At 40.0% G+C, this 15699-nt stretch overlaps 1 protein-coding gene across 19 annotated transcripts in view; it reads left to right on the top strand.

Annotated features, from left to right (window-relative positions):
- MACF1 (microtubule actin crosslinking factor 1) overlaps positions 1-15699 on the top strand; it is a 333277-nt gene that overhangs the window by 233624 nt on the left and 83954 nt on the right. For 18 of the 19 annotated variants that reach the window (XM_084873244.1, XM_084873261.1, XM_084873250.1 and 15 more), the window contains 6 exons: positions 5545-5607; positions 6266-6507; positions 7300-7429; positions 8290-8489; positions 11781-12276; positions 13202-14673. In XM_084873244.1, coding sequence (XP_084729370.1) covers positions 5545-5607; positions 6266-6507; positions 7300-7429; positions 8290-8489; positions 11781-12276; positions 13202-14673 — 2603 coding nt within the window. The remainder of the gene's footprint in view (positions 1-5544; positions 5608-6265; positions 6508-7299; positions 7430-8289; positions 8490-11780; positions 12277-13201; positions 14674-15699) is intronic. The other variant, XM_084873255.1, reaches the window with a different exon arrangement.

Below are 15699 nucleotides of genomic sequence, written 5' to 3'. Positions count from 1 at the left end.
GATCTCTTTAATAAAAGTCACAAACAAGGTTGGATATGAGAACAAATGTGTATTGGGAGGAGGTGGGTGGCACAGGTCTGTGAAGTAGTCTTCCCCCTTGAATCTGATCTATTTTCCATTTTCTATATAAGAGTACTCCATTTTGGCCGAAACCGGTTTGGCTCAGTGGTAGAGCGTCGGCCGGCCGACTGAAGGGTCCCGGGTTCGATTCCGGTCAAGGGCATGTACATTGGTTGTGGGCACATCCCCGGTGGGGGGTGTGCAGGAGGCGGCTGGTCGATGTTTCTCTCTCATCGACGTTTCTAGCTCCCTATCTCTCTCCCTTCCTCTCTGTACAAAATCAATAAAATATATTTAAAAAAAAAAAAAAAAAAAAAGGAGTACTTCATTTTGGAAAATTCCTTCCCATGATAGGAAAAAGAAACTTGTTGGCCCACTTGTTGGCTCAGTTAAAATGGGATTGTCTAACTTGAACATTTTCTCTTTTATATGTGGGAACAGGATGACTATGTACATCTTTAAATTGGGGTCAGCCTTTAGATGGTATAAGCATGGTTTCTTGGGAAAGGCTAGATAATAAAAGCCTAGTGTGCTAAGTGTCTGATCGTCTGGTCATCCATTCAACCAATCAAAGCATAATGTGCTAATGATATGCTAAGGCCACTCAACTGCTCACTGTGACGTGCACTAACCACCAGGGGCAGATGCTCTGACTGGTAGGTTAGTTTGCTGGTAGGGTGTGGCCAATAAGGATGATTGGAACTGAGTGAGATGGGCCTGACATGCCCTGGAGCCCTCCCACAGTTCTTCCCCACCTGGCCGACCTCCTGCGTCCCTCCCTGGCCCGATCCCTAGGCCTGGCCTGTGCCCTCTCACAATCCGGGTCCCCTCGGGGGATGTTTGAGAGCCAGTTTCAGCCCAATCCTGCAGGCCAGGCCAGGCCAAGGGACTCCACTGATGCACGAATTTGTGCACCAGGCCTCTAGTTTAGGAAATAATATCATATTCCAGGGACTGGAACATTTCTTGGAAGTGGACATAAAGATTGTGCCCAGATACATGAACAATCTCTGGTTGCAAATTCAGTCTTTTAAATAAATCCACTATGAGCCCAGTGACTTAGTAGTTGCTAATTGGTATCTCATAAGTTTTATAACTAGACTATGTTAATGTACCCCTATAGTTGCTTAAATAGTATGGAAAAGATGACCTTTTTTTCCTCCTGAGAATAGCTACTTTTCTGTTGTATCCTAAAGTTTAAAGATCTCTTGTCACTAACTAGAAGTTAAAATTGAATTGAACTCAATATTGTATTACTTAAAATATTGACATTTCAGGAACTGATGGATTTTTTTATATATATTCTAAAACATAAACCTCCAAATTTAATGATTTGTTGGTGTGTGACTATATCAAGAATTGGCAAAACTTTTTCTATAAAAAGCCAGATAGTATATATTTTATGCCTGTGGGCCATATGGTCTCTGTCATATCTACATGCCTCTGTCGTTATAGCACAAAAGCAAGCATAGATAATATATGTGTATTGGGTGTGGCTTTGTTCCAATAAAGCTTTCTGTGCAGAAACAGGCAGAGGGTCAGATTTGGCTGGTAGGTTATAGTTTTCTAACTCTTGGACTAGATCACTGGTTTTTCAAACTTTTTAAAGCATTATAACCTTCTTTTAATTTATTTTTAAAAATATATTTTATTGATTTTTTTACAGAGAGGAAGGGAGAGAGATAGAGAGCTAGAAACGTCGATGAGAGAGAAACATCGACCAGCTGCCTCTTGCACACCCCCTGCCAGGGATGTGCCTGCAACCAAGGTACATGCCCCTGACCGGAATAGAACCTGGGACCTTTCAGTCTGCAGACCAATGCTCTACCACTGAGCCAAACCGGTTTCAGCTATAACCTTTTATTTTTAATTTAAATCTCACATATAACTCTACTACAGAAAACAAAAATGATATTTTGTTGGCGTAAGTTTCCCAAAATAACTTATAAGGGAAACTTACGCCAACAAAATATCATTTTTGTTTTCTGTAGTAGAGTTATGAAATCCATTAATGGAGAGTATTGAGACTATCTGTTATGAAATCCATTAATGGAGAGTATTGAGACTATCATTGTGAATATAAAATTTTGAAAAAGGATTATTAAATGACAGCTTTATCATCTGATTTATTTCTAAATTTTGTTTGGTTGCATTGCATCCAGAAACTATAGTTCACATAGATAAGCAGTTGTAAATGATGACAAATGTTTTTAAAAGTTTATTTTGTAATTTCAGAGTACTCTCTGATTAAACTGAACTAGAAGCTTGAAAGTGATATAGTAAGGCATTCTTTTTCAACGTTGAATCACCAAGAATATTCAATGAGAGCTCTCATCTTTTCCTTAAATATAGAAAACACCTATAACTGGTGACGAGGACAAAAACAGTCTTTAACCTGACATAATCATGGCCTGAAGTGTTAAGAATTCTGTTATTACATAATTCTACCTAATGTGTGTTTACTCTTAGAAGATGTACCTCAACTTTTTTTTGACATTTTATTTAATGTAGTACGCATATCCTACACAAATAGATATTTTTCTTTGGACATGAACAGACATGTGTAGGTTTGAATATGGTAAAGTATTAGTGAAAAGCTACAAGCTTCCAATCGGTGACACTCAAAAAGAACCTTTGATGTGTGCATAGAGGTGCAGGAGCTTCTTTATCCCCCGCCTCCCATTAACCCCCCCAAAAAAATCATACAATTGGCCCTTAGTATTCACGGGTTCCTTATCTGTGATTGCACCAACTACAGATCAAAAATAATTTCAGCCCTAACTGGTTTGGCTCAGTGGATAGAGTGTTGGCCTGTGGACTTAGAGTCCTAGGTTCAATTCTGGTCAAGGGCATGTACCTTGTTTGCGGGCACATCCCTATAGGGTGTGTGCAGGAGGCAGCTGATTGTTTCTCTCTCATCGATGTTTTTTTTTTCTCATCAGTGTTTCCAACTCTCTATCCCTCTCCATTCCTCTCTGTTAAAAAAAAAAAAAAAAAAATCAATAAGATATATTTTAAAAATAAATATAGCCAAAACCGGTTTGGCTCACTGGATAGAACATTGGCCTGTGGACTGAAAGGTCCCAGGTTCGATTCCTGTCAAGGGCATGTACATTGGTTGCGGGCACATCCCCGGCAGGGGGTGTGCAGGAGCAACTGGTCGATGTTTCTCACTCATGGACGTTTCTAGCTTTCTATCCCTCTTCCTTCCTCTCTGTGGAAAATCAATAAAATATATTAAAAATAAATAAATAAAAATAAAAAAATAAATATATACGTTTAAAAAGTATTATATTGCCCTAACCCAGTGGTCGCAAACTTTGGCTTACAAGCCACATGTGGCTCTTTGGCCCCTTGAGTTTTTAGCAAAGGCCAGCTTAGGAGTATCCTAATTAAGTTAATACCTACCTATATAGTTTAAGTTTTAAAATTTTGGCTCTCAAAAGAAATTTCAATTGTTGTACTGTTGATATTTGGCTCTGATGGCTAATGAGTTTGCTGACCAGTGCTCTAACCGGTTTGGCTGAGTGGAGAGAGCATCAACCTGCAGACTGAAGGGTCCCGGGTTCAATTCAGGTCAAGGGCATGTTCCTTGGTTGCAGGCACATCGTCCCAGTAAGATGTTTCTCTCTCACCAATGTTTCTGACTCTCTATTTCTCTCCCTTCCTCTCTGTAAAAAAAAAAAAAAAATCAAAAAAAAAAAATCAATGGAATATATTTTTTAAAATAAAAAAAAAAAATAAAAAGTAGTATGTTGTTGCTGACATGTGCTGTGTGGTTAGGCCAAAGATGATTGCTGTACTGAATATGTACAGAGGTGTTTTTTTTTCTTGTAATTATTCCCTAAACAATACAATATAACAACTATTTACATAGCATCTACATTGTATTAGGTATTATATGTAATCTAGAGATTATTTAAAGTTTACAGGAGAATGTAGGTTATATGCAGAGACTCTGCCATTTGATATAAGGAACTTGAGCATCCTTTAGTTTTGGTGTCTGTGGAGGTCCTAGCACCGATCCCTTGTAGATACTGAGAGTTGTCTATAAATTTGTTGTATCTAATGGGTCAAGGATATGGTTGAACATAATTAAACACACATGGTTTATTGCTATTTCTAAATAGTTAGAAATATACTCTGAATATTATGGTGAAGCCGAACATTTACAGAGTCCCTCCTTAGGTGCTTTGAAAATCAGTTTGAAATCACTAGCCTAACTATTCTCAAAGTTCTCTTCCAACTCTGAAAAATCATGAATATTCTAGTTCCTTACATTTGCATAGTTCTTTTTGTTTCATAAAGTGTGTTCATGTACATTACTTCACTATCTTTGTCCAGCAACCCCGTGAGAGTTGACAGGATAAGTAGTATTATCTTCAGATCCAGGAAAGAATCTGGAGTCTGTCCATAGATTGAGTTCAGTTTCTTCTTGGCTATCCCCACACTGTAATGGAAGATGATCTTTCTGTGTGGTTCCTTTTTCAATGAAAATACACGAATGTTAATGTTTCATAATGACTGTTTTTAATATAACTGCACATGACTTTTTCCACAGTGAAATCAGTGCACAGGAGAGTTTTGATCTAGTTTTTACTTAGGAAACTTCTCTGAATTACAGGAATAAACTTGGGGAGAATACAGGTGAAATTGTGGTAATGAGAAACAGAATCAAAGACCCATAGCAGGATTCATGGGAATGCTTATGGCACCTCAAATTTCTGTTTTCTGGTGGGAAGAGGGGAGCAGATAGTCATGAAAGATAGGGAATCTCCCTTTAAAAAAAAAAAATACTTTTTTTTTTAATTGATTTCAGAAAGGAAGGGAGAGACAGAAACACCAATGATGAGAGTGAATCATTGATTGGCTGCCTCCTACACGCCCTCCCACTGAAGATCAAGCCTGCAACCCAGGCATGTGCCCTTGACTGGAATTGAACCTGGGACCCTTCAATCTGCAGGCTGACACTCTATCTTCTCAGCCAAACCAGCCAGAGCAGGAACCTTCCATTTGAAACAATATAAGAAAGGCTCGTTTTAATATCTTTATTAAAAGAATGGTGCTTTTTATGTCCTTGACTGTATTTTTATTTTTATTATGTTGAAAGACATAGATATTAAAGTTGAACCTTTTGGGTGTTAATTATAAATCCTCATTAATTATAAATGTCAGGTCCCATTGTAAGGACTTAATCATTTCACCACTCCATGCTTCACAAAATTAGGGCAGGGCCCAAAGAATTTGGATTTCCTCTAGAAAGAATTGGGGATTATTTCTGCCAAAGAGCTGAAGCATCTCTAGTGACACTTTGTGGCCTGGCAGCCAAAATGATTTGTCTCTTCCCATGAGTATGTTGTCTTGTGCTGTGTTAACTGCCTGATAACCTGAGCTTAAAGTGAGTGCCAAAGAACAAATTCAGTGCTTCTATGTATTCCTAACACGTTTGTCTTGCCCTGTTTGTCTCTCTGTCCTTCTGCTCAGGTTCCATATTGCCCTCTGTAGGAAGCTCTGTAGGCAGTGTAAACGGATACCATACCTGCAAAGGTGAGAATGCCATTTCAACAGTGCCTCTATGTTGTGTGTTTTAGGACAGTGTTCATGTTTGCATCTGTGTATGTTTCCATGTGTGTGGAAGAACTGCTGCCAGGATGGGTATGAGGTAAAAATCTAGGGAGGAGCATGTAATGCCTCTTTGTTAGCTAGTGACAGGCTAAAGACATTGGCAGCCAGTGAAATGAAGCTACTAATGAAATAAACTGGGCCATTTGATAAGACCAATAAGGAGAGACCTTGAAGATAATATATGTGAATCTTTGAATTATAAAGAACCTATACAGGATAAGAAGTCTAGTGTAGTCTTCAACCTCCCAATTAGGGGACTTCTCTGTAGTTTAGAGAAAAGGGAGCAGAAGAATGCTCCACATCCTTTGCTCTCGTCATCTTGTTGTTCCATGTTTATTTAGCATTTTATTTATACATCTGAGTATACCAGTATAATGCCAAAGTCAGAAAGTAGATGAATGAGAACTCTCTTGCTCTGTGTGTGTAAATAGGAATTTTTATGTGATTTAACAGAAAGATGACTTCTCATTCTGTAGAAGGAGTAGAAGTGCTTAGCCCTGATAAGTAATTTAGTAGTCAGGAATCAATGGGGTTGCCCAGAGAGCTATTCCCAATCTGATTTCTATTTCTATCATATTAGATCTGACTGAGATTCAATGTGACATGTCAGATGTAAACGTGAAATATGAGAAACTTGGGGGAGTACTTCGGGAACACCAGGAAAACCTTCAAGCTGTCCTCAGCAGAATGCAGGAAGTTCACAAAGAGGCAAGCTCAGCGCTGCAGTGGTTGGAATCAAAAGAGGAAGTCCTAAAAGCCATGGATGCCTCTTCATCTCCAACCAAGACAGAAACAGTGAGAGCCCAAGCTGAATCTAACAAGGTATGGTATTTCTATCAGCAGCATCCCAAACACTAAAAGGAAGGGACTATTATATCATTGTTCCTGCCTGAGCCCAGGGACCTGAGATGAGACATGGCCAACCTCCTCGGTCATGATGAGCAGCATGGTTGACTTTCAAATGTTTAATATACCTAAGTTCTCCTAGAGAATCATCTTACCTGTGAAATTAGGAATTGTTGTAAGTCAGGTATCCAGAAACCAAACCAGGTGTGTGTGCAAAGAGAATAGCCCTCCTCAGAAGCATGAGCTCATTGAGAATGGATCTCATTTTCTGTATGATGCTGCAAACCACACAGCCTCAACCAGGCACCTTTCCAACTCTTGGAGGGCTCTAAATAGCAATTGCAGTATGTGCTTAAGATTGACATTTCGAACTTAGAAAAATATCAGTACAAAATCCTGTAAAAAAATTTTACCAACTTTTTTTGTATTCCAATTGATCTCCATGTGATCTCCAACTGCATAAACATCGTCATCGTCATTATGATTGGATCGTGACACTTTTAGATTATCGGGATTAAGAATTTCTCCTTATTGGGCTCTACTAATGTGTTGTACATAAAAGAAAATTGGTTCTACTATTTAGATTTTTATTTTAAAGTAGAAGTTGAAGTAGAAAGTTTAAGTATCTTAAAATCACTAAATAAGTTATAGTTAGAATCAGAAGTAGAGCCTATGATTGCCGCCCTATCTTCCAGTCATTTTTTCCACACTCACATCTTTGTTTCCTGTCCAGAAATCTCATGGCATGCATGATGTTCTTTCTCCTAGGCCTTCCTGGCTGAATTAGAACAGAATTCTCCAAAAATCCAAAAAGTAAAGGAAGCCCTGGCTGGATTGCTGTTAACATATCCCAACTCACAAGAAGCAGAGAACTGGAAAAAAATGCAGGAAGAGCTCAGTAAGTTACCACAGGGATGCTAAGATTCACCTGTCTAAATTGCTAAATTTCTTCAAAGCAAATTCAGAATTTCAGAACATTGTGTAGAGCAGGAATTATTTTTAGTTAATTTTCATAAGCAAACAAGAAGCCCAAATCAGGTTAGAGAGTGAGCTTGATAGGGAAAAAATTAGAGATTCCACTCAAAGTGGCAGAAGTTTGGCTTTCTTGGGCAAGTCAAAATGACAGTCTGCTGTGATCAAGAACTAAAGAGAATATTGGTGATTAAAAGGAAAAAATGGGAAATCTAAATAGTGAAAAGATATATAAATTATGCTGTGTTCATCATATTGAACTACAAATTATGTAGATAAATACTAGTATGGTAGGGTATGGAGATATGGGGGAGATAAGAGATCAACCAAAGAACTTGTATTCATGCATATAAGTATAACCAATGGACGCAAAACTGGGGAGGGAGGGCATGTATGGGGGTGAGGGGGCAATGGTAAGATATGTACACATATAATACCTTAATAAAAAGAAAAAAATACTAGTATGAAAAAACATTGGTATCAAAGATGTTTATAATATAGAAAGTTTTTTCAAAACAGGCTATAAAATAACATCTATATAGATATTTTATGTGTGTGTGTATGTAGTTCAATTCTATCACATGTCTAGTTTCCTATAACCACCACCACAATCAAGAGACAAAACTGTTGTTTTAGTTAAAATTAAATATAAGTTATTTTTAACTTTATAAATATTTAAATAATCCTCCAGGGGTCATTTCCTGTAGTTTATTTGGACATAATTTAGGGACTAGGACTGTGGCTGATGAGAGTAAAGGGATACATTTTCCCATTTCCTCTCCACAGATTCCCGGTGGGCCAGGGCCACAGAAGTGACAATGGCTCGGCAAAGGCAGCTAGAGGAATCTGCAAGTCATCTGGCCTGCTTCCAGGCCGCAGAAGCCCAGCTCCGGCCCTGGCTGATGGAGAAAGAACTGATGATGGGAGTGCTGGGGCCCTTGTCTATTGACCCCAACATGCTGAATGCACAAAAGCAGCAGGTCCAGGTGAGCACCATCACTGAGTGCTTTAGAGCAAAAAAGTGGGGTCATATAAACCAGGGTCTGAATGCAGCTTCAGTAAGTAGATTTCATATGACCCTGTCACATCATTTACTCTCTCAGAATCTCATTTCCTCCGTTTAAGTGAGATATTTCTTTTTAAAATCCTCAATCGAGGATATTTTTCCATTGATTTCTTGTCAGAGTGGAAGGGAGGAAGGAGGAACAAGGAGGCAGGGGAGGGAGGAAAGACACATCGATTGGTTGTTTCCCACTCGCACCTCAACCGGGACTGGGGATGGGACCTATAACTGAGGTGTGCCCTTGACCAGTAATTGAACCCGAGACCCTTCAGTCCGTGGGCCGATGCTCTACCACTGAGCAACCGTCCAGCGCTAAAAGATATTTCTAACATCTTTCTCGTGGTGTTTGTCAAATAGTAAATAGTCAATAACTGTATTAATATCATTAGCAGGCAGTAAGATCAATAGATGTGAAAATGAGAACTTCTAACTAAATTGTAGAATCATACTTTACTTATAATCTCCAGTGGTAATCAGTAGCCATCCGCATTACTTAATGCAATGTCTTATATCACCTAGTTCTACTTAAAGTTTTTCTGCTGATCAAACTAAAAAAAAAATTGATTTAAGTGCCAAACATCACAGAACTTTAGGTGGGTCAAAGTAATGCATTTCCAATGAAATTCTGCCTCGAACCTTTCTTTGTTCCACATTCCACCCCAAACTTGTTTCATTTCTTCTCACCATCCACCATGCCCCTTAAATTAAGACCTAAGTGTAGTTTTTGAAGGAACCCTTTCTTTTAGCCCCTGCACCCAATTCATTATCAAGTCTTATTTAATGCACTTATAAGTATTTTTCTAAACTAGCGGTTTTTTAACTTTTTAAGTCTCAAAATCCTCTTTTTTTTTCAAAAAATATATTTTATTCATTTCAGAGAGGGAAAGAGATAGAAACACCAACGATGAGAGAGAATCATTGATTGGCTTCCTCCTACACGCCCCACACTGGGGATTAAGCCTGCAACCCAGGCATGTGCCCTAGACCAGAATTGAACCCAAGACCCTTCAGTCCACAGGCCAATGTTCTATCCACTGAGCCAAACCAGCTAGGGCCTTGGACAGCAAACTGCAGCTCGCGAGCCACATGCGGCTCTTTGGTCCTTTGAGTGTGGCTCTTCCACAAAATACCATGGGCTGGGCGAGTCTATTTTGAAGAAGTGGCGTTAAAAGAAGTTTAAGTTTAAAAAATTTGGCTCTCAGAAGAAATTTCAGTTGTTGTACTGTTGATGTTTGGCTCTATTGACTAATGAGTTTGCCAATCACTGAACTAGGGCAAAATATACATATATATATATATATATATATATATATATATATATATATATATATATATATATATATGTATATATATACATATATATATATATTTAAAAGAGTAGCATTGCTTTATATCTTTGCAAATCTCTTTAATATCTGGCTTAATAGAATATTCTCAAAGATTTTCTTTTTTTCTTTAGCATTCAATTGTGTTCTCAGATATCATGTAGCCTCTGGAAACTCCATTGAACATTTGTGAGAGAATAAGAATTTTAAAAAGCAAATAACATCTTAGCATTACTTTAAAAATAGTTTTGACCTCCTGGATCCCTGGTAGGACTCACGGGGGCCCTTGGATCATAATTTGAGAACCACTGCTCTGATCCTTCTCTTCTCCATCCTGAATGCCTCAGATGGACTTAATTTCAGGCCTTTCTCATTGCAACAATCTATACAGAGCTTTTTTGTCTAGTCTCTGTCTACACTTAAATAAGTAACTCTACACAGTGATTAGATTATCTCCTTAAATCATATATCTGAATATATTAAAATATTTCACTGGCTCTTGGCTGCCTGTGGAACAAAGTCCAAACACCTGCTCAGTGTGGTATATAAGGCTTTTTACAGTCTGGTCCCAGTTTTTCTTGCCAGCCTTGTTTTTAGCTCTCCCCTATACACCCAAGTTTCTACCCACACAGATAATGTGTTCTTTCCCAAACATGCATGTTCATATAGACCTGTGCCTTTGGCAGCCTTCTCTGCTCATTTGGGGAACTCCTACATATTTTATTTATTTATTTATTTATTTATTTATTTTTTACAGAAAGGAAGAGAGAGGGTTAGAGGGTTAGAAACATCCATCAGCTGCCTCTTGCACACCCCCTACTGGGGATATGCCCACAACCAAGGTACATGCCCTTGACCAGAATCAAACCTGGGACCTTTCAGTCCTGCAGGCCAACGCTCTATCCACTGAGCCAAATTGGTTTCGGCTACATATTCTTTATTGTGTCATCTGGGAAGCCTTGCCTGATCTCCCTCTTCTATTTTTTTCATCCCCCACAGAATTGATCGCTCTTGCCCCTTGCTTTCACAATTGCATGTTCCCATCAGTGTATTATCATTTTTATTTTTGTTATGTTCTATTATTTTTCCTTGTTTACACATCTGTTATTCCCTGAGGTCATGTCTTACTTGTATTTTTATACAGAGTAAGTGCTGAGTACTTTCCATAAATTTTCTTACTTAATCCGTGCAATAGTCAATTAAGTACTTCACTATCCCAGTTTACAGAGGAGGAAGCTGAGATTTGGAGAACTTTTGAAAAGTTGCCAAAGTTTATGCATCTACAATGATAGAGTCAGTTCTTGAACCCAGACAGTTGACTGCAGAACCTGTAATCCTAATTTTTTGATGAGTGAGGCAGAAGATAGAAAAGAATAAAAAGCGTGGTACTTGCTCTAAAGAAGCTCATTGTTTAATGTCCTCTATTATAATGTACAGGTTATATGTGCTATAGGAATTAGGAGAAGAAACTAAGGAAAACTGAGGTATTGAGAGTTGAAATGACAACCAGCCAGTCATATAGCTGGCTCTCGGATACAGGGTTCCTAATTCAGAGGCCTGGGTTTTGCCTGGCAAAGCTGATGAATGCCAATCCAGAAAGCAAACTGATTTCTCAGCCAAGGCCAACCTTAGTAACTGATATTGAAACAGAGTAGGACAAAGAAAGAAGAGAAATTAAATAGACAATCAGTGATCCTCCTAAAACAAGTTTTTATTAAGCAGTTGTTATAAATGATACTCTGTTTTCCTAATAACCTGGTGCTTGAAGTTTTCTGGCTTGTTTTTCAGAAGTTGGCACTACGTCGTACAATCCAAAGTCAGTTTTTGTTTTGACACTGATTTTAGATCTGTTTTTCTCTCTAAACATTCTTGTATCTTTTCTATTACAGTTTATGCTAAAGGAATTTGAAACACGCAGGCAACAGCATGAGCAGCTGAACGAAGCAGCTCAGGGCATCCTGACAGGCCCTGGAGATGTCTCTCCATCCACCAGCCAAGTACAGAAGGAACTCCAGAACATCAATCAGAAGTGGATTGAACTGACTGACAAACTCAATTCCCGTTCCAACCAAATTGACCAAGCTATTGTCAAAAGCACCCAGTACCAGAAACTGCTCCAGGACTTATCAGAGAAGGTGAAGGCAGTCGGACAGCAACTGAGTAGCCAGCCAGCCATCAGCACTCAACCTGAGGCTGTGAAGCAGCAATTGGAGGAGACCAGTGAGATTCGGTCTGACCTGGAGCAATTAGACCACGAGATTAAGGAGGCACAGACACTCTGCAATGAACTCTCAGTGCTCATTGGTGAGCAGTACCTCAAGGATGAGCTGAAGAAGCGTTTGGAGACAGTTGCCCTGCCTCTCCAAGGTTTGGAAGACCTGGCAGGTGAGTTGGGTTGAGGAACACACTAATGCTGTTATTAGTGGCAAACCAAAAGAGGAGTGGGTTAGTGGTAGCCTTAAGAATGTAGGGCCGAAACCGCTTTGGCTCAGTGGATAGAGCATCAGCCTGCAGACTGAAAAGTCCCGGGTTCGATTCCGGTCAAGGGCATGTACTTTGGTTGCAGGCACATCCCCGGTGGGGGGTGTGCAGGAGGCAGCTGGTTGATGTTTCTCTCTCATCGACGTTTCTAGCTATCTCTCTCCCTTCCTCTCTGTAAAAAATCAATAAAATATAATAAATAAATAAATAAATAAACCAAGCTTTCCTTTCACTTAAAAAAAAAAAAAAAAGAATGTAGGAAGACTCTCAGGTAGCTTTTGGACTCAGAATAGGGTTAACCTACCCCTTTGTCCAGCTACAGTGAGAACTATTATGGTTATTACACATTGATTGGACATTAGCAATATGTGAAGCAGTACATAACCTGGTCCTAGGGATTTGTGCTCATAGATGTGCTTATAGGTGGAGTTACACAGTTGCTTTTACTTATTTTCTTTATATCGTGCACCTGTACACACAGATACATATACAAAATTAGAACATGTTCTTGACTTCTTCATGGCCTTGTACAAGAAAAAGATTGTCATTAATTCGTTGCCTCTTTTTCTGGAAACATTTATGGATTTTTACCAGCTTAGAAGTAAAAGTTCACTCTTACTCAGATCTCCTTACACAAGCATGTCAAACTTGCGGCCGGCGGGCTGTGGGCCCCATTAAAATAGTATGTGGAGGAAGGAGCCTAGCTATGTGTCTCCTTTATGGTAGGCCCTCAATTAACGTTCGTTTCCTTCCCCTAAGATTAAAACACATACTCTCAGCAAACATTTTAAACGGCATACTTGATTTAAATTTGATTTTCTCATTTCAGCTGATCGCATGAACAGGCTCCAGGCAGCTCTTGCCAGCACCCAACAGTTCCAGCAAATGTTTGATGAGCTTAGAACCTGGTTGGATGACAAGCAAAGCCAGCAAGCAAAAAACTGCCCCGTTTCTGCAAAATTGGAGCGACTCCAGTCTCAGCTACAGGAGAATGAAGAGTTTCAGAAGAGTCTTAACCAACACAGTGGTTCCTATGAGGTGATTGTGGCTGAAGGAGAATCTCTGCTTCTCTCTGTACCCCCAGGAGAAGAGAAAAGGACTTTACAGAACCAGCTGGTGGAGCTCAAAAGCCATTGGGAAGAGCTTAGTAAAAAAACTTCAGACAGACAGTCCAGGCTCAAGGACTGTATGCAGAAAGCTCAGAAATATCAGTGGCACGTGAAAGACCTCGTGCCGTGGATAGAAGATTGTAAGGCCAAGATGTCTGATTTGCAGGTCACTCTGGATCCAGTGCAACTGGAGTCCAGTCTCCTGAGATCGAAGGCCATGCTGAGTGAGGTGGAAAAGCGCCGCTCCCTGCTGGAAATATTGAACAATGCCGCGGACATTCTGATCAATTCTTCAGAAACGGATGAGGATGAAATCCGGGATGAGAAGGCTGGGATCAACCAGAACGTGGATTCCCTAACAGAAGAGCTACAGGCCAAAACAGGGTCACTTGAAGAAATGACTCAGAGACTCAAGGAGTTCCAGGAAAGCTTTAAGAATATTGAAAAGAAGGTTGAAGGGGCCAAACACCAACTTGAGATCTTTGATGCTTTAGGTTCTCAAGCCTGTAGCAACAAGAACCTGGAGAAGCTCAGAGCCCAGCAGGAAGTGCTGCAGGCCTTGGAGCCTCAGGTGGACTATCTGAGGAACTTCACGCGGGGCCTGGTGGAAGATGCCCCGGATGGATCCGATGCTTCCCAACTTCTACTTCAAGCCGAGGCCACCCAGCAAGGGTTCCTAGAAGTGAAGCAAAGAGTGAACAGTAGTTGCATGGCAATGGAAAACAAGCTGGAAGGGATCGGCCAGTTTCACTGCCGAGTCCGAGAGATGTTTTCTCAATTGGCAGACCTGGACGATGAGCTGGATGGCATGGGTGCTATCGGCAGAGACACTGACAGCCTCCAGTCTCAAATTGAGGATGTACGACTGTTTATTAACAAGATCCAAGCTCTCAAGTTAGACATAGAGGCTTCTGAAGCAGAGTGCCGACAAATGCTGGAGGAAGAGGGGACACTGGACTTGTTAGGTCTTAAGAGGGAGCTTGAAGCCCTGAACAAACAGTGTGGCAAACTGACAGAGAGGAGCAAAGCGCGCCAGGAGCAGCTGGAGCTGACGCTGGGCCGCGTGGAGGACTTCTACAGGACGCTGAAGGTGCTCAGCGACATGACCGCCGCGGCAGAGGAGGCGGAGGCCCTCCAGTGGGTCGTGGGGACCGAAGTGGACATCATCAACCAACAGCTAGCAGCCTTTAAAGTAAGTCTTGCCTTTGTTTTTTGTTTTTTATTTGTTTTTTTCTGTCTAATATGAGTATTTCTTTTCTTGTAACTTGGAAACTGGTTGAGTGTATATTTTCACTTCTGTCCCGGTTTCATTATTCCCACTAACATCACCATCAAAGTGTACTTTTTTGGAGACTAAACAGTCTCTTGGACTTCTGAGCAAAGGCTTGAACATATTTTGACTGAAATGTATTTCAGTGTTATAACCAATTAAGGGTATATAAAGAAATGTCCAAATCTCATCTCTTACTCTAAGAATCTCCTCTTATGAAATTCTGGAGATTTCAAATTAACCAATTATAGCAGTGACTGTCTCCTCAGGTTCCTAGTCTTCAAACTGAGGTGTGAGAAGCCATAAGATAAACATGGGCTCATCTTCCTAAAGTGTCGGGGGGGGGGGGGGGGGGGAATGATTTTGTTTTGTTTTGTTTTTCACAGATTTCAAAGGAAGATTATTGGTGTGTTGTATTTAGAATAAAATGTAAAATTCTCATGAATTATTAAGATAAAACATGACACTTCAAAGAAAATTTCCAATTATAGGAAGTATCTTAAGACTTTAGGTTCCTCAAGAGTACAAGTCCTCTGCCTATAGGGAAGTGTGAGGCTGCCTTAAATTGCAAAAATGTTTTCATTCTTTTCCTGAGTCAGAATTACTAAACCTGAGGTTTTGTGAGTCCGGTTAAAACAACAGAGGAAGATGAAAGGAGTTGACTCAGAGTACAAATTGGCTGAGTCTGAGTCTTAGCTCTCATTGCGTGAGCCTTTCACCCTGAGTTGGCTTTGTTGTAAATACCTAAAAGGCCTCACTCAGCTGCGGGAGGCCTCTCTGCTGCTCTTTCCTTCCTCGTGCACGGAGTAGATTTGGAAAGGATACTTCTAGAACTTTATTTCCATCACTAGTGTTAATTATTTCCACTTCAATAGTAAGCACTCCTGCCTCCAGAGTTAAGGTGTTCTCTCAGCCCCTTCCTGTAAGAATTCTTCCTGTTAAAAACAT

Source organism: Pipistrellus hanaki (genome assembly GCF_964339955.1).
Source record: "Pipistrellus hanaki genome assembly, chromosome: 2".
Lineage (NCBI taxonomy): Eukaryota > Metazoa > Chordata > Mammalia > Chiroptera > Vespertilionidae > Pipistrellus > Pipistrellus hanaki.
The sequence above is the reverse complement of the archived record's forward strand: the minus strand, read 5'-3'. Positions and strand labels throughout refer to the sequence as shown.